Source organism: Tursiops truncatus, chromosome 17 (genome assembly GCF_011762595.2).
Source record: "Tursiops truncatus isolate mTurTru1 chromosome 17, mTurTru1.mat.Y, whole genome shotgun sequence".
Taxonomy (NCBI): Eukaryota; Metazoa; Chordata; class Mammalia; order Artiodactyla; family Delphinidae; genus Tursiops; species Tursiops truncatus.
In genome coordinates, this window is record NC_047050.1 from 11684029 (window position 1) to 11711960 (window position 27932).

At 42.9% G+C, this 27932-nt stretch overlaps 1 protein-coding gene, 1 long non-coding RNA gene and 3 other non-coding genes across 6 annotated transcripts in view; 4 read left to right on the forward strand and 1 right to left on the reverse strand.

The window, feature by feature from the left end:
- Positions 1–9424, reverse strand: part of LOC141276892 (uncharacterized) — a 34448-nt gene extending 25024 nt beyond the window's left edge. The window contains exon 1 of the long non-coding RNA XR_012327198.1: positions 9189–9424. This is a non-coding gene — a long non-coding RNA (uncharacterized lncRNA). The remainder of the gene's footprint in view (positions 1–9188) is intronic.
- A 179-nt stretch (positions 9425–9603) lies between these two features.
- On the forward strand, positions 9604–9694 carry TRNAY-GUA (transfer RNA tyrosine (anticodon GUA)). Its single transcript is given in 2 exon segments — positions 9604–9640; positions 9659–9694. It is a non-coding gene; the product is annotated as a tRNA-Tyr (tRNA).
- A 517-nt stretch (positions 9695–10211) lies between these two features.
- Positions 10212–10300, forward strand: TRNAY-GUA (transfer RNA tyrosine (anticodon GUA)). The gene is given in 2 exon segments: positions 10212–10248; positions 10265–10300. It is a non-coding gene; the product is annotated as a tRNA-Tyr (tRNA).
- Positions 10301–10444: 144 nt separating this feature from the next.
- Positions 10445–10517, forward strand: TRNAA-AGC (transfer RNA alanine (anticodon AGC)). Its single transcript has one exon. It is a non-coding gene; the product is annotated as a tRNA-Ala (tRNA).
- A 9052-nt stretch (positions 10518–19569) lies between these two features.
- The window catches only part of TRIM55 (tripartite motif containing 55), a 42286-nt gene continuing 33923 nt past the window's right edge, over positions 19570–27932 (forward strand). For both annotated transcript variants that reach the window (XM_019925433.3, XM_019925434.2), the window contains exons 1-3: positions 19570–19768; positions 20265–20437; positions 27025–27190. In XM_019925433.3, the coding sequence (XP_019780992.2) occupies positions 19601–19768; positions 20265–20437; positions 27025–27190 (507 nt within the window). In that variant the 5' untranslated portion in view covers positions 19570–19600. The remainder of the gene's footprint in view (positions 19769–20264; positions 20438–27024; positions 27191–27932) is intronic.

Here is a 27932-nt window from a genome sequence, read left to right on the forward strand (position 1 = left end):
ATTCAACAGAGAAATCAAAAGCTTTACAGACAAGCAAGATCTAAGAGAATTCAGCACCCCCAAACCAGCTCTACAACAAATGCTAAAGGAACTTCTCTAAGTGGGAAACACAAGAGAAAAAAAGTACCTACAAAAACAAACCCGTAAAAATTAAGAAAATGGTAATAGGAACTTACATATCGATAATTACCTTAAACGTGAATGGATTAAATGCTACAACCAAAAGACACAGGCTTGCTGAATGCATACAAAAACAAGACCCATATATATGCTGTCTACAAGAGACCCACTTCAGACCTAGGGACACATACAGACTGAAAGTGAGGGGATGGAAAAAGATATTCCATGCATAAGGAAATCAAAAGAAAGCTGGAGTAGCAATACTCATGTCAGGTAAAATAGACATTAAAATAATGAATGTTACAAGAGACAAGGAAGGACACTACATAATGATCAAGGGATCAATCCAAGAAGAAGAGAAAACAATTATAAATATATATGCACCAAACATAAGAGCACTTCAATACATAAGGCAACTGCTAACAGCTAGCTACAAAAGAGGAAATAAACAGTAACACAATAACAGTGAGGGAGTTTAACACCTCACTTACACCAATGGACAGATCATCCAGAGAGAAAATTAGTAAGGAAACACAAGCTTTAAATGACACAATAGACCAGATAGATTTAATTGATATTTATAGGACATTCCATCGTAAAACAGCATATTACACTTTCTTCTCAAGTGCACACGGAACATTCTCCAGGATAGATCACATCTTGGGTCACAAATCAAGCCTTGGTAAATTTAAGAAAACTGAAATCAAATCAAGCATCTTTTCTGACCACATCTTTTCTATGAGATTAGAAATCAATTATGGGGAAAAAAACGTAAAACACACAAACACATGGAGGCTAAACAATACGTTACTAAATAACGAAGAGATCACCGAAGAAATCAAAGAGGAAATCAAAAAACACCTACAGACAAATTACAATGAAAACACGATGATCCAAAACCTATGGGATGCAGGAAAAGCAGTCCTAAGAGGGAAGTTTATAGCAATACAAGCCTACCTCAAGAAACAAGAAAAATCTGAAATGAACCATCTACCTTACACCTAAAGGAAATAGAGAAAGAAGAAGAAACAAAACCCAAAGTTAGTAGAAGGAAAGAAATCATAAAGATCACAGTAGAAATAAATGAAATAGAAACAAAGAAAACAATAGCAAAGATCAATAAAACTAAAAGCTAGTTCTTTGAGAAGATAAACAAAACTGATAAACCTTTAGCCAGACTCATCAAGAAAAAGAGGGAGAGGACTCAAATCAATAAAATTAGAAATGAAAAAGGAGAAGTTACAACAGACACTGCAGAAATACAAAGCATCCTAAGAGACTACTACAAGCAACTCTATGCCAATAAAATGGACAACCTGGAAGAAATGGACAAATTCTTAGAAAGGTATAACCTTCCAAGACTGAACCAGGAAGAAATATGAACAGACCAATCACAAGCACTGAAATTGAAACTGTGATTAAAAATCTTCCAACAAACAAACGTCGAGGACCAGATGGCTTCACAGGTGAATTCTATCAAACATTTAGAGAACAGCTAACACTCATCCTTTTCAAACTCTTCCAAAAATTGCAGAAGAAGGAACACTCACAAACTCATTATATGAGGCCACCATCACCCTGACACCAAAACCAAAGATACTACAAAAAAAGAATATTACAGACCAATATCACTGATGAATATAGATACAAATATCCTCAACAAAATATAGCAAACAAATTCAACAACACAGTAAAAGGATTATATACCGTGATCAAGTGGGATTTATCCCAGGGATGCAAGGATTCTTCAATATATGCAAATTAATCAATGTGATACACCATTTTAACAAATTGAAGAATAAAAACCATATGATCATCTCAATAGATGCAGAAAAACCTTTTGACAAAATTCAACACCCATTTGTGATAAAAACTCTCCAGAAAGTGGGCACAGAGGGAATCTACCACAACATAATAAAGGCCATATAGGACAAACACAATGGTGAAAAACTGAAAGCATTTCCTCTAAGATCAGGAACAAGACAAGGATGTCCACTCTCGCCACTATTATTCAACATAGTTTTGGAAGTCCTAGCCATGGCAATTAGAGAAGAAAAAGAAATAAAAGGAATACAAATTGGAAAAGAAGTAAAACTGTCACTGTTTCCAGATGACATTATACTATACATAAAGAATCCTAAAGATGCCACCAGAAAACTACTAGAGCTAATCAGTGAATCTGGTAAAGTTGCAGGATACAAAATTAATGCACAGAAATCTCTTGCATTCCTATACACTCACAACGGAAGATCAGAAAGAGAAATTTGGGAAACAAAGCCATTACCATTGTAACAAAAAGAATAAAATACCTAAGAATAAACCTACCTCAGGAGGTAAAAGACCTGTACTCAGAAAACTATAAGACAGGCTTCCCTGGTGACACAGTGGTTAAGTCCACCTGCCAATGCAGGGGACACAGGTTCGAGCCCTGGTCCGGGAGGATGCTGTGGAGCAACTAGGCCCGTGCACCACAGCTACTGTACCTAGAGCCGTGTGCCTAGAGCCATGCTCCGCAACAAGAGAGGCCACCATGATGAAAAGCCCGTGCACCACAGCGAAGAGTGGCCACTGCTCGCCGCAACTGGAGAGGGCCCACGCGCAGCAACAAAGACCCAACGCAGCCAAAATAAATAAATAAAATTTTTTAAAAACTTGTAAGACACTGATGAAAGAAATCAAAGATGACACAAACAGATGGAGAGATATACCATGTTCTTGGATTGGAAGCATCAATGTTGTGAAAATGACAATACTACCCAAAGCAAACTAAAGATTGAATGCAATCCCTATAAAATTACCCGCGGCATTTTTTACAGAACTAAAACAAAAAATCTTATAATTTGTATGGAGACACAAAAGACCCCAAATAGCAAAAGCAATCTTGAGAAAGAAAAACAGAGCTGGAGGAATCAGACTCCCTGACTTCAGACTATACTACAAAGCTACAGTAATCAAGACAATATGGTACAGGCACAAAAACAGAAATATAGATCAATGGAACAGGATAGAAAGCCCAGAGATAAACCCACACACCTATGGTCAACTAATCTATGACAAAAGAGGCAAGGATATACAATGGAAAAAAGACAGTCTCTTCAATAAGTGGTGCTGGGAAAACTGGACAGCTACATGTAAAAGCATGAAATCAGAACACTCCCTAACACCATACACAAAAATGAACTCAAAATGGATTAAAGACCTAAATGTAAGACCAGACACTATAAAACTCTTAGAGGAAAACATAAGAAGAACGCTCTTGGACATAAATCACAGCAAGATCTTTCTTGACCCATCTCCTAGAGTAATGGGAAAAAAAAATAAACAAATGGGACCTAATGAAACTTAAAAGCTTTTGTACAGCAAAGGAAACTATAAACAAGATGAAAAGACAACCCTCAGAATGGGAGAAAATATTTGCAAATGAGTCAACAGACAAAGGATTAATCTCCAAAATATATAAACAGCTCATGCAGCTCAATATTAAAAAAAAAACAACCCAATTCAAAAATGGGCAGAAGACCTAAATAGACATTTCTCCAAAGAAGATATACAGATGGCCAAGAAGCACATGAAAAGCTGCTCAACATCACTAATCATTAGAGAAATGCAAATCAAAACTACAATGAGGTATCACCTTGCACCAGTTAGAATGGGCACATAAGGAAATCTACAAACAACAAATGCTGGAGAGGGTGTGGAGAAAAGGGACCCCTCTTGCACTACTGGTGGGAATGTAAATTGATACAGCCACTATGGAGAACAGTATGGAGGTTCCTTAAAAATCTAAAAATAGAATTATCATATGACCCAGCAATCCCACTACCGGGCATATACCCTGAGAAAACCATAATTCAAAAAGACACATGGGGCTTCCCTGGTGGCGCAGTGGTTGAGAGTCCGCCTGCCGATGCATGGAACACGGGTTCGTGACCCAGTCCGGGAGGATCCCACATGCCACGGAGCGGCTGGGCCTGTGAGCCATGGCCGCTGAGCCTGCGTGTCCGGAGCCTGTGCTCCGCAACGGGAGAGGCCACAGCGGTGAGAGGCCCGCGTACCGCAAAAAAAAAAAAAAAAAAAAGACACATGCACCCCAGTGTTCACTGCAGCACTATTTACAATAGCCAGGTCATGCAAGCAACCTAAATGCCCATTGACAGATGAATGGATAAAGAAGATGTGGTACATATATACAATGGAATATTACTCAGCCATAAGAAGGAACGAAACTGGGTCATTTGTAGAGACGTGGATGGATCTAGAGACTGTCATACAGAGTGAAGTAAGTCAGAAATAGAAAAACAAATATTGTATATTAACGCATGTATGTGGAACCTAGGAAAATGGTACAGATGAACCGGTTTGCACGGCAGAAACAGAGACACAGATGTAGAGAACAAACGTATGGACACCAAGGGGGGAAAGAGGGGGCAAGTGTTGGGGGTGGTGGTGGTGGGATGAATTGGGAGAGTGGGATTGACATGTAATCACTAATATGTATAAAATAGATAACCAATAACAACCTGCTGTATAAAAAATAATAAAATAACTTCAAAAATTCAAAAAAAAGAATGCAAAAACACTGTATTGCTAATAACGAGAATGCCAAGCATTTACAAACACTACCAAATAAACAAATAAATAAATGCAACTGTTATTAAATGCTGTATTAGATGACAACTATGGGACTCTCTGCCCCACAAGTGTTTGCATGTGGTCAAACAAACATGGAAACCATACCAATGGATGCAGAAAAGAAAGCAAACTTCTCTTTCCTCACCGTGCCTGTATTCGTTTGCTAGGGTTACCATAACAAAATACCACAGACTGGGTGGCTTAAACAACAGTTTGTTTTCTCACCGTTGTGGAGGCAAGAGGTCCAAGATAAAGATGTCAGCAGGCCTGGTTTCTTCTGAGGCCTCTCTCCCGGGCTTGCAGGTGCGTGCCTTCTTGCCGTGTGTTCACGTGGTTGTCTGTGTGTCTGGTGTCTCTCCCTCTCCCTATATCCTCATCTTATAAGGACACTAGTCAAAGTGGATGAGGACCCACGCTAACAACCCCATTTTAATTGTCTCTTTAAAGGCCCTATCTCCAAGTATAGTCACATTCTGAAAGTTCGAGGTTCAATATAAGTTGGGGGGGGCATACGTTAGCCCACAACACAGGTCATCAATTTCTCAAAATCATGCCAGTTTTCAGTTTGCCGTATATTTGGACCATGAGTTTTTTATGAAGCTCTATGTACTTTTTTAGAAATTCCTAGTTTTGGTTTGCTTTCTGAGAAAATCAACATGCCTTTATCACATCCCTAAGCTCTTCCTGGTCCTTCGTCACGTTCACTGTGAAAGAATCCATTTTCTTCTTCAAAGATCATCTTCCTTGAGCCCTCTGACCTCTTCTGTTTTTTCCTAATTCGTCCTGATTGCTTTCTTGGCTTGTTGCATCACTGTTAATCTGGGATTTACGTTGAGTTCCTGAGTTGGTCCCTTTTTTCTTTTTAAATCCTGGGTACTCCTCTTTCTTGGATTCTTGTTTTGATGAAGTACATCTGTGGCAGACACAGAGTATTTGCTCCTAGATTGCCTTTCCAGAAAGGACTCACTGCCCAGCTGCAAGAAGGATGGTTAACTGAGAGCCTCCTGGTGTTAACTTCTTCAGGATTCACCTCAGTTTCCTGGCCAAGGTTGTCAGCTTCTGACAAGGAGGCTGTATAAGGGCCTAGCCATTTCTGCCCCACTCAGGACTCCACTAAAGGGAAATCTGCTCTGCAGCTACCAAGGGGGCTGGCAGAGACTTTGTCAGGTCTGCGTCACTGTCTGATGGCTACCCCCACCCAATACTGTGTCTTCCCCTTTTCTGTTCACGGATGTTACCGTCCAGTAAACTTTTGTACTCTAATTCTGTGTCAGCTTCTGCTTCCTGGAGAAACCAATCATTATAAGAACCTCAAGTGATATTTTTTTTAAAAATTTGTTTCAGAAAGGAATCACGGGATTTAAACTTTGAGACTGTGTGTGAATTATCTATTTGTCCTCATATGTGATTGCTACTTTGATTGGTTATACAATTCTAGGTTCAAAATTATTTCCCCACAGAACTTTGAAGGCCTTGCTCTACTGTATTCTAGCATCCAGTATTTCTGATAAGAAATCTGATCATAATCTGATTCTAATTCCTTTGTAGCTAGCCTGTTTTTTTGTTTGTTTTTTCCCCATCTATGAAAGCTTTGGGGGTTTCATCTTTATCCTCAATGCTTTAAAATTCCACTAGGCTGTGTCCACACACAGCTGTTTTTCATTCATCCTACTTGGATGGCCCTTTCAATAACTAATGTCTTTCTTACATTCCTTTCCTTACATTGTCCCTGTTTTCCCTTTCTGGAACTCTGACTAGATAGCCATTGTGTCTTCTGGGTCTATCTGCCATGCTTTTAGGCGTATATTTTCTGCTCTCTCTATTCTGGTGTCCTGGGAGATATTTTCCATTCTATCTTCTATAACTCGAAATTTGATCTTTTGCCATAATCAGTGTTATTTTTCACGTTAGCAATCACTCTTAGTTTTCAAGAAGTCAACTTTTCTCTCCTCGCTCCTTTTAATACCACCTTGTTCTGGCGTCCCTGAGAATATCAATTAGCATTTTAAAAAGTGGTTTTGTATTATTCCTTGCATCATCTGTTTCCTCCTGGATCAGTTATTTTGTTTGTTCATCTTGGACTTTAAGTTGTTTTTGTTTCCTCTCAAATGTCTGGTAGACATATGTTCATATTCATGAATCAAGGACTACGTTGATTGGGGTTTGTAAAATGCCTGGGTCCTGGGGATTAGCAGGGTTTTTCATTTCTATGGTGCTGGCCCAAGATGCTCCAAACTGCCAACTTAATTGCGAGTGGGGTGGGGCAGCCTTTCTTTCTCTCCAGGTCTCTTATTATTAGGCTCTACTCTGCCTCTCTCCCCAGCCCTATACTCACCCCATAGGCTCTCCCCAGGCAAATCTACTCTGCTTAAGCAGTTCTCCAGGTAGCTCCAGCTGGGGCAAAGGCTGCAGCAGCTGCACATTGTTGTGGGCCTCCTACCTCTGAGCTGCTGCCTCTGTGCCTGAAGCCTCTTCGGAGCTCCATAGGGAAAATGGTTGTTTCTGCAAGCTTCTAGAACGTGTATTCTGAGCTGTGATTTTCTCCATTTTGGGCCATGTATCTATTCAATCTCACTTGCTTTCCACAATCCCAGAAATTATTTTAAAGCTCAGGTTTGCTGATTGTACCTACTTTGTTTTCCATGTGGCAGAAGACTTTTTCTTCTTGTATATCTTTATTATCTTTCACTGGCATCCTAGGAAAGAGGGATGCAATCATATGTGTCCAACCCTTCTCACCGTATGCTCACATGACTGGAAGAGAGGAGGCATCTCTCTGAGGCCTCTTTCATAAGGGCACTAATTCCATTCATGAGGGCTGTGACATCACGACTTAATCACTTCCCATAGGCTCCACCTCCTAATACCATCAGTTGGGCATTAGGTTTTCAACATATAAATTTGGGGCCAGGCGGAGGGGCTAAATATTCAATTTTCGGCAATAGACTAAGGGATAAAGGTCAGGAATTTTTAGGGTAGTGGGGATGGAGGGGTGCAGCACCATGTTTCCAACTGTGTGCACTAGAGAAGCAGAGAGAGAAGCTGAGAGGCGCTGGGGAAAACCACAAGGAGGCTTAGTTACCACTCCTCCATGGTTTCCGCGGGACACTCCTGTATCACCGTAATATATGCCACTTGCTTACATTAGCTCTGTGTGGATTTCTATCACAAGTAAGAGGGCCAGAAATCAAGAAACATCTTGGCCCTCCTGGAACGCGTCACTCTTATCTGGCTGGCTGTTTTGGAAGAGGGTGCATCAGGAAGGGGTTACACCAAGGGGCCAGGATTCCGCCACAGTGCAGTGATGGCCACGACAGTGACCTCTGCAGATAATAAACGCGTGACTTGCCACCCTATAAAATAAGACAGTGCGAATAAAATGAAGGCCCTTTCCTCTTAGCCTAATTTACAAGGTTCTTTCCATAAACTTCGGGGGAGGGGTGCAACACATCTCCCCCGCCTCTCACAGAAATAGTATTTTTTTTAACTCTCGGAGACACTATATAACTTTAAAGAGCTACCGGCTTGTTACGTGCGAAAAATGGCAAAATGAAACAAAAATAAAGCTCACCATTTCGTTCAAATAGCCTGTGCTTGCCCCACCCTCTAAATTTTTAACTCCTTTTAACCATGTTTGTGTGGCCTTAAGGAAGCCGCTTTCCCACTTAATGACTAGCCCTTTTCCCTAACCTCGCATTTTCTCTTCCTTAACTCATCCTCACATTGTATTAAAACTTTGGGGAGCTGTTACCTTACTTGGGGAGACTTAAGAACTAATTCTAAACCCCTTTCCACAAATAAGATCAATAACTTCAAAATAAAAACTCAGTTTGCTCAAACCAACATTATGCCCTCTTGGTTGAAAGGCCCTTGAGGGCAGAACCCAAATCATTAGACGGTTTTTCTGCTCTGCTGACAACCAAGAAGGGGTTTGTTAAATGAAATGTAAAATGGGAGCGGGCTCCAAAGAACCTTGTAAATAACTTTGCTCCCTCTGCATTGTCGGGCATGGCTGGCGTGGTTTAGTAACTGGGTGACTGCAACGTCTTCAAATACCTTCCAAGACCTGACGAGCTGAGCCGCGGTAGACGCAGCCCCGCGACATTAACCAGCTTTGTCCTGGGAACTGCGGGGCTTGACCTTGGGGCTCCCTCCCCACTTCCTACCTGGAGCCCGCGGGAACCGCCCCTCCTTTCCTCGGCTCTGCCCCGCGCCGTCCTCCTCTCCCGGCTACCGGCGTCCCGTTATTAGTGTTCGCGAACCTCTCAACATCTCGAAAGTTCGACAGGCGGCATCGGAAACCAAGCCTGGTGGCTCTCCGCCCTCGAGGTGTGGTAAACTCTCGGCATTTGTGCTTGGGAGAACCCCAAAGTAGTAAAAGTCTCTGATTTTGAAAACTAAGGGGACAAGAACGCCAAGACTGGAAGGAATCGTACCTACGGTCCTCTGATTCGTAGTCGGACGCATCACCCTGCACCACGGACCCCTCACACGAGGGGTGAGGAGACATAAAGGTTACAGAATAGGGAAACCACACCCGACAGTAACTCCCGTAACACCGGGAGTAAAGAAAAAGTGCGACAGACACGCGGAGGAGTCTTGAGTCTTGACACGAAAGTTCGGAACTCACTCCTACCGCAGTCAGGAACTCACTCCTACCGCAGTCAGGCTCCGCGAGCCACCGCCGGGTAGTCTTTCTGCGCACGCGTAAAACAACATTCGGGCACGTACTCCCTTCGCGCCCCACTCCCTCCATTACGCATGCTCAGTTTCATCTCTGGGTAAGGGTTGAGCGCGCTCTGGTTCCTAGGTATTGAATCTCAGGGGGCGGGGGCACGGGCTCTGCACGTCCCTTCGATAGCTCAGCTGGTAGAGCGGAGGACTGTAGTTAATACCCTTAAGAGGCATCCTTAGGTCGCTGGTTCGACTCCGGCTCGAAGGAGACAAGGACGTTTTTGTCGAGCTTCCTATGATTTATGGTCCTTTCTGCATAAGGATTTCTCTGATAATACATTACTTTCCAAACAACAGGTCCAAACCCGTAGCTTCCTCGGTGTGAATCTTTTGCGAATCCCGGAAACGGGGACATGCGGTCCGAGTTCTGAGCGAGCAGGGCACTGAGTCTGCGCTCAGCGGGGAGGCTGCCGGGTCACGGCCTTCGCTTGTTTCTAAAGCGTCTTTGGCGTTTCCCGAACTCCTGAGTGCCGACACGGCTAAGCCGCGTCCCGGGCCAACGGCCGGCTCCCCGGGGCCAGGCCCCTGACCTAGTCCTCAGAGCCCATGCAAGGTCGGCGATGCGAACGCTCGGGGCGGCTGCCGTGAGGAGCTGGGAGGTCCGCAAGGAGGATCTCGTGCCCAAGGAACCTGGGAATCACGAAGGCAACGCGGTAGAAAGCACACAAAGCCTAGAAAAATGACTAAAAGTTATGAAGATGGGTTGAGAGCCTGTCCCCTCACTCCCTTCGATAGCTCAGCTGGTAGAGCGGAGGACTGTAGATTGGTGTCCATAGCCATCCTTAGGTCGCTGGTTCGATTCCGGCTCGAAGGAGAGAGGCTTTTTTTTTTTGTCGTTGTTGTTACTTTGGCCTTAACCATGAAACAGGGACAAGAATGTGGTCAAGAATATTTATCTTCGCTTCTAAAGGCTCTGTTCTCTCTCTAGAGGAAGAGATAAGCAGCCGTGGCCAGCGGTGGGGGATTAGCTCAAATGGTAGAGCGCTCGCTTAGCATGCGAGAGGTAGCGGGATCGATGCCCGCATCCTCCAGTTTTTCTCCTGATCTCCAGTGGTCCTTTTTCTTTTGATTCTCATTCAACTCGAACAAGAGTTGAAAGTAGTTGGGCGAGCTTGAGGTTACCGCTATTAAAACTTCCCAGACGAGGGTACTTGAGGGGATAATTTTTCTAATTTTAAAAGTTTAGACCCATTTACTTTGTGAAGTTCACGAAATTAGTTTTCTCTCCAAAAATGGAGACAGATTGCAACCACGTCTGTCGGCACTCTGAGTCTTTAGTGATTTGTGATTGATGGCTGCACTTACAGGGACCCATCTGAGTCTAAACTGCGCATAATTAAAGGGACCTGACAGAAAAAGAAAAAACAAAACTTGGAGAAGGACGCTGCTACTTTAAACTTACGTTGAGCTGAGGAGGCGGGGACTATTCTGGTCCATCTCATCTGCATACAGTGGGGTGCCTGGCTCCTGGCAGATCCAAGATGGATATGATAAAGCAAGGCGGGTACCTGAGGACAGGTGAGGAAGTGGAAAAGACCCTGGACCCAGAGGCTTCTTGTTGGAGGAGGATTCTAACGCCATTTTCCTCCTGGGGAGTAACTTTGGAGAGTTCATTAGAGACCACCACAGAGAGGGAATCAACTGGAGAAAAGTTCTAGCTCGGGCTGCTCTTGAGTGTGTTCTGTTTAGTTAAAAGACATGACAAAAGCAAACACAAATCCCACACTCATTGAAAAATTCAATTTAGCAGAACACACACAAAGTCTTTTCTGGTAATGAAGTCTCTCTATCCTAATTTTCTAGAATATAGCCATGAAAAAGCTGTTGAAACGATATTGCAGTTGTCAACACAAAATATAAACCTAGACAAAGGCAGAGATAACACCTTTTATGAGGATTACAGTTGAGAAGTGAAAATACTTTTATCTTATTTCCGTTTTAGGATTCTAAACAACCTGTATATTTTTGTTACCAATGTGTACAACCTGTTGTTTTTTATTGGCGTGTCTTTCATTTTCTAGGGCAGCTTCTATTTTAAATTCTTTTCAATAAAGTCTCTTTATTGAATGTATAATGATTCACTTAAAATACATCTTTTTTTTGGTAAAAACAAATTTACAAAGTAGGAAAAAGAATCCTTTTATCAGATGATATGTCCCAATTTCTGGTTGGGATGATGGGTGTTCTAGCTGGCGGGCTGGAGGAACTATAATAACTACAAGAGCAAGAAACGGGTAATAAGTAAAGGAATTGTTAGCAACTGCACCCCAAATCCAGGTGGAGAACACATGTTTGGGACAAGTGAGCTGGGCAAGAACTCAAACAATATCTCAGGATCAGCAACTCAGGTATGGAATGGAATTCATATAAGAAGTCTATAGATATAAGCTGAGAGGCACTGTTGCCTAATGGTTAGTCATGTGGGCTGCGAAACCTGATAGACTTTCTTGTCTTTACCATTCCCTATCTGGGTGACCTTGGGCAAGTTGCTTGACATCTTGGTACTTCAGTTTCCTCATCTGTAAAATAGGGATGATAATAATGGTACCTACTTTTAATGTAAAACCCTTCTTACAGTGCCTGGCATATAGTAAACACACAATGAACATTAGCTGTTATCAGTGTATGTTATTAGCACACCATAGAGGGAAGGCCTGGAGGGAATATTCTAGAGTTTATACGAGTGTTTATATAAATATATATGAAAGTGCAGGAAAGAGGTACTTGGATCTCCTCTGCAGGGAAAGTAGAACAATTCTAAAAATACAAAATGATGGTTAAGTGAATTATGGTATGACCATGTAATAGTATAGCCTTTGAAATTTTATTTATTAAGAACTTCTACTGACTTGGGAAATGTTAATAATTGAATATTAAGTGAATAAAGTAGGCACAGAGCAATATAAACAATAACAATATAAACAAGCATGAATTACCTGTAGGAAACACTGAAGAATGTATTAAAATGTTAATACTAGTGACCTTTGGCTAGTAGGATTACTGTGATTTCTTCTTCCTTAAAATTTAAAAATATTTTTAAGTTCTGTAATAACCATTTATTACTTTAATTGAAAATATAGATGAATTCTAAAAAATTAAAAGCTAACATTTATTCAGCACCTCTGACAAGCCAAGCACAGTTCTAGTTACTTCACACGTGTTAACTCATTTATTTCTCTCATAAAGAAAACACCAGGCCCAGATGCCTGCAGTGGTTATTTTACCAAACATTTAAGGAAGAAATCACACCAATTGTACACAAACTTCCAGAAAATTGAAGAGGAGGGAGTACTGTCTAACTTATTCCATGAAGCCCTCATTATCTTGATCCCAAAACTAAGCAAAGACATTACAAGAAAACTACAGACCAATATCCTTCATGAACATAGATGCAAAATTTTTCAACAAAATTTTAGCCAGTTAAATCCAACAATATATAAAAAGGAAAATACATCATGACCAAATGGGTCTTTTCCAAGAATACAAGATTAGTTCAACATTCAAAATTCAAGGTAATTCGTCAGTACTAAAGTACAGTACTAAAGAAAAAAAAGTACAGTACTAAAGTACAGTACTAAAGAAGAAAAACTACACGATCATTTCAGTAGATGCAGAAAAAGCATTTGACAAAACTCAACATCCAGTCCTGATTTTTCAAACTGTCAGCAAACTTGGAAGGTAGGGAGAAGGGAACTTCCCCAACCTGATAAAGGGCATCAATGAAAAACACACAGCTAACATTAAACTTAGTAATATGAATGCTTTCCTCTTAAGATCAGGAAAGAAGTAAGGAAGACCATTCTGGGGTCTCTAGCCAGTGCAATATGGCAAGAAAAATGAAGTAAAAGACTTCCAGATTGGAAGGGAAGAAATAAAACTATCTCATTATTTAAAATACTGATTATATGTTGAAATGATAATAGTTTATATGGTTTGGGGTTAAATAAAGTATATTAATAAAATTAATTTCATTGGTTTCTGTTTTTTAATGTGGCTACTAGAAATTTAAAATCTTATATATGGCTCATATTTGTTACTCACATCTTATTTCTATTGTACAGTTAGGTCAGAGAGGTAGGTGGGGACAAATCATGCCAGGCCTTAGGGATCACAGTGAGGATTAATGTCTTTATCCCTAGGGGTAATATGACCATTAATGGGATTTAAATAGAGTGTGACACATGAGAAGCAGATTGCAGAAGGCAAGAGTAAATTCAGAGACATCAGTTAGTAGGCTGGGGTGGAGGGGAGGTAAGACTAGATTGTGTGCATTGAGGGTGGAGCCAAGTGTCCTTGATCTTGGAGCCAAGGTAAGGAGTTCAGACATGGCCATTTGGAAGGCCTTACACTAAAGTATTTGCTACTTTTAGGGATTGTCACTGTTTATTTCTGGCATGTGAACTATGCCAAGAAATGTTCAGAGGAAAGTACAATATGTTAGTTTTCTAACATTTCCTTAGAGATATGTATGATGAAGTAAAATTTATAAACAACAGATTTGGAGAAGGATTAATTATCAAGAAGTAAAAAAGCTTTCAGCCAGAAGTTTGCAAACTATCTAATGAAAGAAATGCCACTTAGCTTCTGTTAAGTACTTTTCAAGTTAGTTAATTTCATTTTTAGTTTAGCTTTTGTAAAATGTTTCTTTTCACTAAAAAATTTAAAATCACATATTCAAGCTGCCTATTGCCAGAAAAACAGCTAAACTGAAAAGATTGACAATGTAAACCGAAGGAAAATGTTAAGCATTTTGTAGATGTCAAGAGTCCTTGGTGTAAGAAGACGGACGGATGGATGGACAGATGAATGGATCAATATTGCAGGGAAAAACTAACAACCTCATTGTCTTAGTTTAAGAGGACCTGGTCTGTGAACTATTAAGAATTGGCTTTTGTTTTGGCATGGGATTAAAGTGATTTTCAGGAGACTTAACTGGAGCTGGAGTTGACCTGAAAGTCTGAGTCCACTCATGACCTAGTGTTCCAGTCTAACTAAACCTTCTTCTCCAGCAACCCCTACTGTCTGCCTCCATAACCACACAGTCTAGTGTTTCTCTCCTTGTTTTAACGATTTTGTCAAACGCCAACTTTCTCACTTCTGGTGGGTAAAAGAAGGAAGAATTCTCCTTCCTCTACCTTAGAGAATGAGCTGAAATCAAGATCAGCTTTCCAGTTCCTCTTGCTTTCTCTTCCTCCAGGGCTGCACTCTGCCTCACTGCTTTGCTTCAAACTATATCTATTTTTTACTTCCCTTTAGCTCCACTTTCCATCTGTTTTGTTTGATGAATGGCTAGCTAGCTCCTGGAGCTAAGCCTAGACTATTTTCAAGTACCTGGATTTGCAATTATGTATGTTAAAGAGACAAAAAGAACATGGGTAAATGAAATGCTAAGGACATTCTGGAATCCTTGGGAAGTATACTTATTCTGACACTGATTCTCTGGGAACTTTCTAATGCCTCCTATTCCCCAGAGTGCTCTGTCTTGTTTTGCAAGTTGGAATCTAGAGTTGATGTTGCTTTTCTAACTATTCTGGGGTTAGAGGAGTTTCATATCACCCTAACCAGAAAGTACAAAACCCACCAAAAGAGAGGAACCCAGTTCCTGCCAGAGAATCCTTCATATACATTTCAATTTTCCCCCAAGGTTTTTTTTCCCCCCCGCAAAGGTTTTTTAATATCTTATGTTCTAGGACTTGTGTCCAATATGGTGACCTCCAGCCCCATACGGTTATTTAAACATATGTTTAAATTAAATAAAATTAAAAATTCACAGACTTCCCTGGTGGTACAGTGGTTGGGAATCTGCCTGCCAATGCAGTGGACACAGATTCGAGCCCTGGTCCAGGAAGATCCCACTTGCTGCAGAGCGGCTGAGCCCGTGCGCCATAACTGCTGAGCCTGCGCTCTGGAGCCCGTGAGCCGCAACTGCTGAGCTCACGTGCCACAACTACTGAAGCCTGCGCACCTGGAGCCCATGCTCTGCAACAGGAGGGGCCACCGCAATGAGAAACCCGTGTACCGCAACGAAGAGTAGCCCCCACTCGCTGCAACCGGAGAGAGCCCACGTGCAGCAATGAAGACCCAACGCTGCCATAAATAAATAAATAATGGGAAAAAATTTTCAGTTCCTGAGTTGCACTATACACATTTCAAGTACTCAATAGCTACCTGTGGCTAGAGGTTGGCCAGCACAGATGTAGAACATTTACATCATTGCAGAAAATTCTAATGGACAATGTGCTGTAGAGTATGGGGTGGGGTAGCTTAGTGGATGAGTCAAAAGGTATCATTCTGCGCAACTACTTAACTTCCCTGAGCCACAGTTGGCTCAATGGAGATAATAATATCTACTCTAGAGAGCTATCCTAAGAAATGATTGGTACTCTGCAAATATTTATGATGTTTGTTGTGGTGGTGTAGTACTAAAGTAAGGGATTTTAGAACCTCATTTTCTCCCTCCCTGAGATTAAAAACACACTGAGATCTACATTTCGCTGGACCCTGAAGTCTGGGTTCATTTGGCCTGGTAGCTAGAGGTTGAAAAAGGTCAAGAGTCTTCTCTTTCTGTTGTCACCCCTCAGTGTCAAGTCCACCGTGGGCGTAAACTCAGGTTCTTGCTTCCTTTGACTTATCTGGGGGATGTGGGAAACTTCTGGAGGAGGTGAGAGCCATGGTGGTTTTGCTTCAGCTTCTCAATGTGTCTAAACACACCCGTACCACAGTGTGGTAGGACTCAAGAATGGGGGGAAATCGGTGCTTCAAACTATGGCAACTTCCTGTGTAATTACCCCTGATTGGTTTCAACCCCCTGTGCTAGGGTGTGGGTAGGAGAGGGGAGGAAGTCATGCACCACCCCTAGAGAGTCCAGGGTACCTTCAGGAGACTAAGCTGGTTTTCGCATCTCTGTGGAGGCCCAGGTCCACTGCAGATTCCAGAGCCTTGAAGCTGACTTCAATTCTGATTCATTTCCAGAATTTCTGCCATCTCTCAGACTCTGAATGATTTGGGAGCAGACTAAAATTTTCTGGTTCCTCCCTAGGAACCAGAGTGCTACCCCCGTGTCCCACTCCCAACTCACACGCCCACCCCATAGATGGCTGGTCTCTGAGAGCGGGGGGAGCAGGAATGGAGGAAAGATGATGAAGAAGGGAAGGTGGTTCTTATCCATCAACCTGGCTCTTCTTCCTGTGGGCTTCTTGCTAGTTTCCTCTGTAGCTTCCAGGGGCAGTTCTAAGACAAAATGAAAGGCAGAGAGCAAGAAGGAGCAGAGAATAAAAGGAGAGGGTAGGGTTCAACTCTCCATCAAATAATTCAACTGGGGATTCTCAATGTTCATGCAGTTTCAGAGTGTTTTTTCCTACAAATACTGCTAAGTTAGGTTATGAAGCCCACTCACAGATAAAAGAACTGAAATCCAACTAGGTGAGGTCACTTTCCCAGGATCACCAGGTGAGGTGGACATGGGAGCTGGACCTCCTGACTCCCTGTGCAGCCTCTCACTGCATCATCTTGGTTGCTCTGGCTCAGGCACCTGAGTCACCCCTGAGGATTCTACCCTCATAGCCACCAGAGTCCATTTCCTCCTTTCCTTCCCCACTGCCATTCGTCACCCAGGGCCAGGGCGTCATGACCTCTCACCTAGGCAACACCTCCCATCTGGTCTTTAGCCAGGTCACCTTCACACTGACCTATCCCAACCAGCACTGAGATTAATTTCACCAATGCACAGCTCTCAGGGAAAGGTCCCTGTGAGACACTCTCAACGACTTCCTGTTGCCTAATTTATTAAGTGGTAAAAACTCTTCAGCCCAGTATTCATGGGCTGCCAATGTGCCAGAAGCATGCTCTGCACTCCAGCCCAAAGCACCACACGCTCTGAGCTTTCCTGGCACTCCTGCCTGCTTCTATGCCTTCTCTTGGAAGCCCCACCTACGCCCCACTGCCCACAGAACGACATGCCCATTGGTGTCTAGGTTCCTCAGTGGATCAGCGCAAATGCCACCCCACCCATGAAGCCCTCCTGATTCCTCCAACTCTAGAATTCTCTGTATATATATATATATTTTTTTTTGGCCGTGCCGCACGGAATGGGGATCTTAGTTTCCTGACCAGGGATCAAACCCGCGCTCACTGGAAGCGCAGAGTCTTAACCACTGGACCACAAGGGAAGTCCCTGAAGTTCTTTATCCCATTTTGTTTTGTACTGTGTTTCTGTATATTCATGTCTTATCTCTACTATTTATTAGACTGAGCTCCTTGAGGACAATAGCCTGTATCTTGTTCGTCTTTCAAGACACATGATAAACACTCAACAAATATTTTTTGAAAGAATGAATTCCTCTTAAAAGGATAGGCTTGGCTATAGTGTATAGTATTAGTTTAAGTGCTTTTCCTTAGGTTGCAAGGTCTTTTACAGTAGAAACTTCATCTTTCTTAGAAAACAGCTCTCTTATTTTGCTCAGACCTCCATAGCCCATGTACAATAAACACAGTTAACTGTCTAGGCTAGGTGAACTGAATTAACTCAGTAAAACAATGTCACCAATTCCCTTCTTCACTGTAGTTGCTAAACAGACATTGAAAGGAATAACAAAATTCTCCAAAGATCCCTGAAATGTTTATGAATACGTATAACTTATTATTAGTTAATAGAGCTTATTAGATTCTCAATAAACTCTCAGTGCACACAGCACTAAGGGCACACATAACCAGTCACAACGATCTACTCCTTACTGGTAATTAAGTGCACCCTGGGGCTGTGTTAACAAAATGTGTTCATTGTATGGGGTGTTTTAAATCAAGGAGAAATAAAGCTGCAAATTCATCACATAAAAAAATAGACATGTGTTTCTTATTTCATTTTTGATCTGGTTTTAAATCTTTAAATAAAACACATAGATGAAACAGTTGTTTCACAAAATCCTGGCCAATATCAGAATTGAAGTTGATGACTCAAGGGCAGACCAAGAATTCTCAGAAATGACCGGGGAAACTGTCATTTAAAAAATCAACTTGGGAAATACAGACAAATGCAGAGGGGCACAGATATTTCAGACCAGATAAAACCCAGGTGTGGAAGCAGGATTCCATTTTCACTTCCACTGAAAATGGCACTGATATTTGTCCCCCACTATATGGCAAAATAAAATAATGGGTCTGCCACCCCATGTGCCAGTTACTACCTCATTACTGATTGTTGGCGCAAACTAAAATGTTTAAAGGTTGCCAAATTTTCTGTGTGTTTCTAGGTGTGTGTAGGGGTGGTGGTGTATATGATGAAGGAGGATTAGGAAAAAGAGAGAGAAAAGAGCATACTAGAGCTTTATTATACAACTTTTTTTTAAAAAAATTGGATCAACTGGTGTTTGGAGTTTTTAAAAATTTTGTGGATACTTTTGTGGTGAAAAGATTTGAAATCAGTTTTTAAGTTGAAATTTTTCCCATTTCACAACCCTCACAAAGATGAAATATTTAACACTAAGCAAGTCTTTTTAGTTGATTACCCTTGTGAAGCCAGGATAATGATATGCCAAGCAGACATGCTTCGTTTGTTTTCACCTAGGATAGTATGATCATGCTACTTTTGGTGACTTGCTTCCTAAATGCTCAAGACAGAAATGGCATTCGTTATACAGTGAGACTCTTGGACTATGTTCTCCCTGGTCCTGGAGAAGCCCATCACCAAGCCCTTGCTGATTGCTCACAGGGGGCATAGCTCAGCGACTGGGCACCAACATTTGCATTTGTTGTCGACAACTGTCAGCTTCACCTCCCTCTCCTCACAACCCCGTCTAAATGGGGTTTGTAATCCTCCTTCCCACCCACTCTCTTCACTCCCTGGGGTGGAAATGTTGGCCCCTGTTCTCTGTCACCTGTCAGAATCCATCCTCCTGTCACTGGCTTATACGGACAAGTCTGTCTGCTGTCATGTGACCCTCGGCTGCTAAAAACAGCTCCAGCCCCACTCTGAACCTGGGCCTGAAACAATGTCCTCCACGGAAAGAAACGTAAAGGACACTTGATCACACAATCTTTGGAATTATTTCCAGGAATCACTTGCAGAAACCATTCGAAGCACCCTTTCCCTGGCAGAGCACACAGGGACGGCCAGGAGATGAGCGCATCTTTGAATTACAAGTCTTTTTCCAAAGAGCAGCAGACCATGGATAACTTGGAGAAGCAACTCATCTGTCCCATCTGTTTAGAGATGTTCACGAAACCCGTGGTCATTCTCCCCTGCCAGCATAACCTGTGTAGGAAATGTGCCAGTGACATTTTCCAGGTAGGTTTGTTTGGAATGGAGGGGGTGGAAAAGATTCCCTCTTCTCCGACTCAAGCACTTAACTTTGAGGTAATTTCTTTAGAAAGTTGTATAAGGTTGCATTTGTTAAAAAAAAAGAAAAAAAGTTTTTAAAGTGATTTGCTTTGTACTTTGCTGTCAGCCTCCTTCTTACTCTCAAATCCAATTTTATTTCAATACCAAGAATCATACCTGTTTAAAAAAAACTGGACCTGTCTCAAAATTGTAAATGAATTACTGCCCAAGACATTAATGTTGGAGTTTCTGGCTGGAACTTTTGGTTATGGAAATGCCGGGCGGAGAAGCACCTCATGCTGAAGACGGTACATGCTTGCCGATAATGCCCTAAGGGACGATCTCACAGCAAGCTGAAAGCAGGAGTTGATGTTGTTCCTAGTGTAACAGAGAGTGAAGGGAAGCCTCTGAAAAGCTACCTGTGGCGTTGCTCAATTCCTCTTTTCTTGCTTGGCGGGAACAGGCCTCTAACCCGTACTTGCCCACAAGAGGAGGTAGCACTGTGGCCTCGGGGGGCCGATTCCGTTGCCCATCCTGCAGACACGAAGTGGTTTTGGACAGACATGGGATCTACGGGCTTCAGAGGAACCTGCTGGTGGAAAATATCATTGACATCTACAAGCAGGAGTCCACCAGGTAGGGTTCTCCTGTGTGTCAGACACATCTGAAGCTTGTCTTCATTATTTGTTTGTTTGTTTCAGTGGGTCGCTATACTGAATGCTTGTTTACCAATCAGGGGCTAATTGTTTTATAGGAAAATGTTTTTCCAAGTCAGTCCTTCCCAATGGGAGTGAGAGTTGCTCTTGGGAGGAGAGAAGGAAGCTGGGGCCCATGCTTTTGTATCAATTTCAGAATGAAGTAACTCATTAACACTAATCCAGTCCAGATGGTGATATTGAAAGAGGCATAATGCTGCCCTACCCCCAGCCTTGTATTACATCCCTTGTAGACGTTTCTGCACTACACAGCTTCTTTATAGCTCCAGATTCTACACAGCAGAAAAACTAGCGTGCAAAACTCTACAGAAAATGAACAGAAATGGCATCTCCCCACATCGGCCTGTTCTTAGTTCAGACAGTCTCATGTAAACATTATCTAGAGGATAATAATAAAAACAAAATCCTCTGACATAGTTAGTCATGGTAGTGACTCTGGGAAGTAGCAAAGCAAGGTAGACTCCTGGGATTTAGCAACTTAGAATTTAGAGACAGGGGAGGAAAAAAAAGGATGGAGCTCAGGTTATGTTTCCCTATTCTCTAGGTTATTCTTCCTGAATACTGCTGGCACGCACCTGCTGATTGACATGCAGCATATACATCAGTCATTTTTTAGTTTTTTGAAAAGGGCTTCTTATTCATCAAATCACACTGGCTACAGAGTTCCTTTCCTAGAGACAACACAGGGGGAGTTCATTCCTAGAAGTGCTGGTGTCGAGGAGCCCTTTTTCAACTGTACACAAGGCAGTCAAGTCCATAGCGCTTGACAGCAATACTGAGACCATCTAGAAATGATCTCACTGTGCTTCCTAGTAGGAGACACGGATTCACGGGACATCTGCAGGGCTCGAAGAGCCTTGTGCTCTTAGAAGGAAAGCTGTTCTATAAATCGAACATATAATTATTACAATTGCTATGGCTATTCATTTCTGCTTAAGAGTCAAAACTAAATTAGATAGGGCCAGGATATAGATGGCACTGGGAAGAAGAATTGCTGATGACATATTGCAGAGATACAGAGTGGGCCATTTCCCTCGCTTCCAAAATCTCTTGAGAAGAAGGAAAGTACCGCTACTGTAATTAAGATCTGATCTCATTTTATTTCATTATTTTAAGATGCAAATAGATACACTGTCTCTTAAAAAAGTTAACCAGCCAATTAATAACCAACTAATTACTAAGGCTGTTTATATAACAACTGATTCAGTGCCTGCGACAGTGCCTCACACAGAGCAGTTGCTCCGTAAGTACCAGATGTTTAAGCAACACCATAAATCTTCTTACACGTTCTATTTATTGCCACAATTTTCTGTTTTGCTACTTGCCACAGTGAGAACTTGAATGATGTGAACTAATAACAATCATTGTTATGTAATCCCGAGAAGAGGAGACGTTGAAATCTGTAGCGTAACACTACACGACACATCCTGGCTTTAAAGTCTATGCGATGCGTCCGCCACAGCTAGTGCCTAGGTGAACAGATTCAAAGCAATGAACCAATCTCCAACAATGAAGCTCACAGCGGAGTAGCCTACTGGTGTTTTTGTGATGATCAAATTCTTCTTATGCTGCTGTTTCTCGAACCTGAGACTTGCCTTTGGGACATTTTTAATTGGTAGCAAATTGTACAGAGAGCTCGGGCACGTGTTTGGACATAAACCCAGCTGTTCCCTGAGGGCTGGCAGATTTACCAGTCCAGAATCCTAAGCCTCAGGGTATGTGAGGTGACTCTGGACTAACTTTGAAATACGGAGTGAGATGAACCCTGGCCCACATTAAGGTGGAAGCAGAAAGGGCAGGGGCTGGTCAACTCTGGCCTCCCGCAGAATGGCTAGAGATTGTAGGTCTCAGTAAAACCTGGCCTTCTTATCTAGAATTCTGCCTGGTGCTGAGCTAGCCAGAGCTTGCGGGGGGGTGGGGGGGCGATGCGAGAAGGAACTAATTTCACTAACATTAATAATGAACATAACGGGACTTCCCTGGTGGTCCAGTGGCTAGGGCTCCGCGCTTCCACTGCAGGGGTCACGGTTCAATCTCTGGTCGGGGAGCTAAGATTCCACATGTCCCACGACCAAAAAAAAAAAAAAAAGAACATAATAATTAACTTTAAAATACAGCAAGTCAAACCAATATGTGTTGAATACGCGTCAGCCACTGTTCAGGGTGTTATACACATGAATCATGTGTAATTCTTTAATTCTCATGGGTATTTTAAATATTTTATTCAAAGTAATTCCTATGCATATGCATAATTTTAAACATTCCAATCACACTACAAGGCCTCGAAAGAGAGCTGCATTCCCTGCCCTACTCCCTCTTTGCCCCCAAGTCGCACTCCCCAGAGTCAGCCACGTTTAATTCTTTCAGCTGTTCTTCTGCCACTTATCACCCAGTGATGTGTGTATGCTACTAGCAGGCTCCTATTCTTTGGTTTTTCAGTTTTAGACATTATCTATTGACTTCACTGCAGACAATTAGGGCTGAGCCCCCGCGCGGTTGGCTTTACCTTCTACTTTTCTTTGACTCTCCCCTGGGTTGAAGCCCTTGTTTCCTGGATCCTTTGTCGTCCTCTTTGTTGGTTTACTCTACTGTTTTTGTGGAGCACATCCTCAAGTAATCCCTAAAGTGTGCAAAAAGTCCTCCTCTTTCCAGTCCCCCCCCGCCCGCCCGCACTCCTGGGTGCCTGGCCTCTGCAGTCCCAGGGCCTTTGCAGGGGGAGCCTGTAAAGCTTGAGCAGCTTGTCCTGTGCGCCTTTACCCTGCAGGCTCCCAGCAGAACCAAGATGCATTTCAAACAGGTCACGTCCCTTCGTCCAGCTGTTCCCAACATTTGGTTGCATCTCTCCTCTGCTGTTATCTTGCTCATTTTTTGTCCTTATTGATTTATACCTTTTTATTCCCTTACTCTCATTTTAGTGGGATTTCAGCAGGAAACAAATAAATAAATGCGTTCATTTTGTCATATTTAATTAGAAGACTCCTAGTCCAATTTTCAGATATGAGTAAAAGCTGAGCCTGAAAGAGTTGAAGGACCTCGCCTAAGGCCATACGGCCACCACTTGGAGAAACTGAGTTGGGATTAAACTTTGAGATCAGTTTGACTGTAAAAGTACTGCCTGAACATGGAAGCAACCTAAGTGTCCATCAACAGATGAATGGATAAAGAAGATGTGGCACATATATACAATGGAATATTGCTCAGCCATAAAAAGAAACAAAATTGAGTTATTTGGAGTGAGGTGGATGGACCTAGAGTCTGTCATACAGAGTGAAGTAAGTCAGAAAGAGAAAAACAAATACCGTATGCTAACACATATATATGGAATCTTAAAAAAAAAAAAGGCTCTGATAGGGGCAGGACAGGAATAAAGATGCAGACGTAGAGAATGGACTTGAGGACACGGGGAGGGGGAAGGGTAAGCTGAGACGAAGTGAGAGAGTGGCATTGACATATATACACTACCAAATGTAAAACGGATGGCTAGTGGGAAGCAGCCGCATAGCACAGGGAGATCAGCTCAGTGTTTTGTGACCACCTAGAGGGGTGGGATAGGGAGGGTGGGAGGGAGGGAGACACAAGAGGGAGGGGATATGGGGATATTTGTATACGTATAGCTGATTCACTTTGTTATACAACAGCAACTAACACAACAATGTAAAGCAATGAGACTCCAATAAAGATGTTTAAAAAAACCCAAAGTACTGCCTGAAATGCATCATCAGCACCAGATGCCCATCCTTCAGGAAGCTTGAAGATGGTCCCCGAAACCCCAGAGAGCAGAGCGAACAGGCTACAGACTCCCTGAGACTAGCCTGCACGGAACGGCTGGGGGCCACAGCCAGCATTTGGTACTGAGACCTGAACCACAACTGAGAGCTCGGACACCCTCACCTCATGAAGTCGCCTTTGCGTCTTTATTCTACATGCCACATTTGTCCCAAGTGTGTTATGTGGCGTAAGGTGTCTGAAGGTTTTCATTCTACACCCATTTGTAAGTGGGGGATGCCTCTCGGCCTGTGTTGCCACCTGAACAACAACAACCTAATAAGGAATATTGCAGGCAGTCCTTGGTCTGTATTGCATCATGAAAAAGTAATCACAATCAACAACTAAATGAAGAGCCCATGGCTGTTTCCACATTTTTCAGTATTGCATCCCCTGCAAATATCTGAGCTCTACAATATCGTCCCTGGTCAGAGCTGCTAACATCAGAGCAGCACGTGGGATGCAGGCTACCCTCGGGAAATGCCTGGGGGAGAGGGGCTGCAGTAGCATCAGCTGTGCCATCTCCCAGTTAATGTGCTCTGGACACTTACTTGACATGTATTACGAGGTGGAGGTACAGGGGAGGGAAGGTTTTAGAGGTAGAGAAGCCTTTGAATCACCACTCCTAGTCTCTAGATAACCGCTGGAGGCCTTTGTCATTTATAAGTGGAGTCTTCAGGATGTTGTCTGGTCTTTTCCTTTGCCACTCAGGAGAGCCAAGTGACTAAGCTTTCCCCATAGTTCACACGCCTTCTCCAGATGAGCGATTTTATGTTAGAGCACAGGGAACACTGTCCACGAATCTGGCAAATTCCCTTTTACTTCTCATTCATTCAACAAATATGTACTGAGCACCTACTCTGTGCAAGGCACTGTTCTTGGCACTGGGAACCCAGCAAAAAAGGAGACAGATCATGGCCCCTGCCCTCATAGAGCTCACATTCCAGTGGAGGAAATAGACCATAATATATATAATGGAATATTATTCAGCCATACAAAAGAATGAAATATTGCCATTTGCAGCAACATGGATGGACCTAGAGAATATTATACTTAGTGAAGTAAGTCAGACAGAGAAAGACAAATATTATATGATATCACTTATATGTAGAATCTAAAATATAATACAAATGAATCTATATACAAAACGTAAAAAGACTCACAACAGACATAGAAAAATTTATGGTTACTAAAGGGGAAAGGGAAGGGGGAGAGGGATAAATTAGGAGTATGGGATTAAACAAACTACTATATTAAAAAAATAGATAAGCTACAAGGATTTCCTGCATAGAGCAGGGAATTATATTCAATATCTTGTAAAAACCTATAATGGAAAATAATCTGGAAATATATATATGTATAACTGAATCACTTTGCTGTACACCTGAAACTAACACAATATTGTAAATCAACTATACTTCAATAAAATAAAAATTCAGTTCCAAATCTGAGATGCTTCTAAATAATCATATGTTTGGGAAAGTGAGGAAAGATTTTGGATTTGTATTTAAATTTTCCAAACAATTCTGAAAACTATTAACAGCCTCAGTCTTTGAATAGAACATATCAAAATTCCAGATTTTGTATAAGTAGGCTAAAACCACCCTTCCCCCCATGATCTCCAGAGGGAGCCTATAGCATCACAAGGTGACATAATTTTGATCTTGACGTATTCTAACACCTAAACCACGATGATGGTTAGGGAAATATACCAGGCCCTACCACGTGACGTGAACCTGGGCTCTCCAGGTGATTTCGCAGCTAAGAGGTTATCCTTAAGCAACAATAATTTGTCACTACCTCTCTCATGCTTCTTCATCGCTTAGCCATGGTGGTACCCCTGAAGTGCAAATCTCAAACCCAATGCTCCATTATGACCTGGGCAGCTTTGAGAAGTTTTGGTTGGTTTGGTTTGGGAAAACTGAAACTTGCGGATTATCTGTGAGATTTGGACTTCCAGGGTACCACCATGTCCCAGAACAACATTTTGCACTTTTCTTATTGCCTAAAGTATTCAGTGTAATTGCTTACACTCACTGAGCACATACGACCCACTCTTAACCACTGCTGAGTCCGCAGGAAGTCACGTACATTTAATTTTCTGGGCTAATGGCAGGAGGAGACCCAAACAAATCCAAAAAGCACTTACACACAACTACTTCCAACCAGCGCCGAGATGGATAATCAGAGATTTGGGCTCCCCCAGCCCACCTCCACGCTCACTCCTTTTGCCGGGGCCAGAGGCTGCAGCGGTGGGGCAAATGGGCCTCCCCAAAGCTGGTGCAAACTTGACATTTTGTTTATCGGCAACCTGCCCCTCTTTACCCGTAATTGTAAAGTCTCTCTTGAGGGACTTGTGAGCATGTAGAGATGGTGCTGAAGCAGCTCCTAAGAAAGAATCCGGCGTTCGGCTTTCAGGAATTGCACTAGCCCGTTTTTAAACCTTGAAATCGGCCAATGGGGGGAATATTCATACCAGAGAAACTGGCAAATGCTACAGGTCACAGTCTCCATGTCCTTACCCCCAGTCTGGTTGGAAATTTGTCAGGACACTGTTGATAAACCCGTAGAGAATTTGGAGGGCTCTGAGCGCATGAAAGGGGCTCTGGAAGTCTGCTGGGGTAGGGTTGCTGGGGGTACAGGGTCTTGCCGGGTAGGATGCAATGCTGATCACCCCGTGGGGCCACCCGGCTCAGCTCTGCCGCAACCGGAGCTAACGCTTATCCACATATCTCCTCCCAGACCAGAAAAGAAGTCCGACCAGCCCCTGTGTGAGGAGCACGAAGATGAGCGCATCAACATCTACTGTCTGAACTGCGAAGTGCCCACCTGCTCTCTGTGCAAGGTCTTCGGGGCGCACAAGGACTGCCAGGTGGCTCCCCTCACTCACGTGTTCCAGAGGCAGAAGGTAACAGAGGCCTTTCCGCCCCTCCTCCGAAGCCCCTTCCAAGTGCCTGCGTCATTGACTCGCTGCCCCCCAAGGAGAGATGCCCAATGCACAGGGCCACAGGGCCCTGAGGCTGGGAGGGCGCGGAGCATAGAGCCGGAAGGGATGCTGCGCACCCTCCACGTGCTTAATGCCCTGCAGGCTGGTGGGGAAGGTGGGGGAGGGAAGAGATGCAGAGAGTCAGGAAGGGGTCAGGAGGGGAAGGGTCGCTGTGTTTGCACCCGTTGGAGGTTGTTGAAGATGTGCATTGTTATGGGACTCGGTCCGAGCTCAAGCTGCTCAAACGTTATTTGAGGTTCAGACTATAGGTAATAAAAGGATAACTTTTTACTCCACTCAGAACATTTTTCTTCATTCACCAACCAAAGATTCCTTTGGCCTTCCTCAAGGCCTTTTCTCGCGCACTCCTAGTTGGTAGAATTACAATGAATGACATTGCGTTACACGTTCCCTTGGCCTGGCCCTCCAGCCTGGGTTAAGCTGGCCTCCTAGCCTTTCAACCTAGGCCAGCACTGAGGGCACCATCCATGCCCTCACCCCAGGGCCTCAGACCCCTCATTCTGACCAAATACAGGGTGTCCCAGCTTATCACTCACCTGCCAATCCGGTTTCAGCCACAGGCAAGTAGAAGCTTATCCATTTGATGTAAATAAACTGTGGGGTTGTGTGCTCAGAGAGCTGCAACCAAGTCTTGGCATCTAGA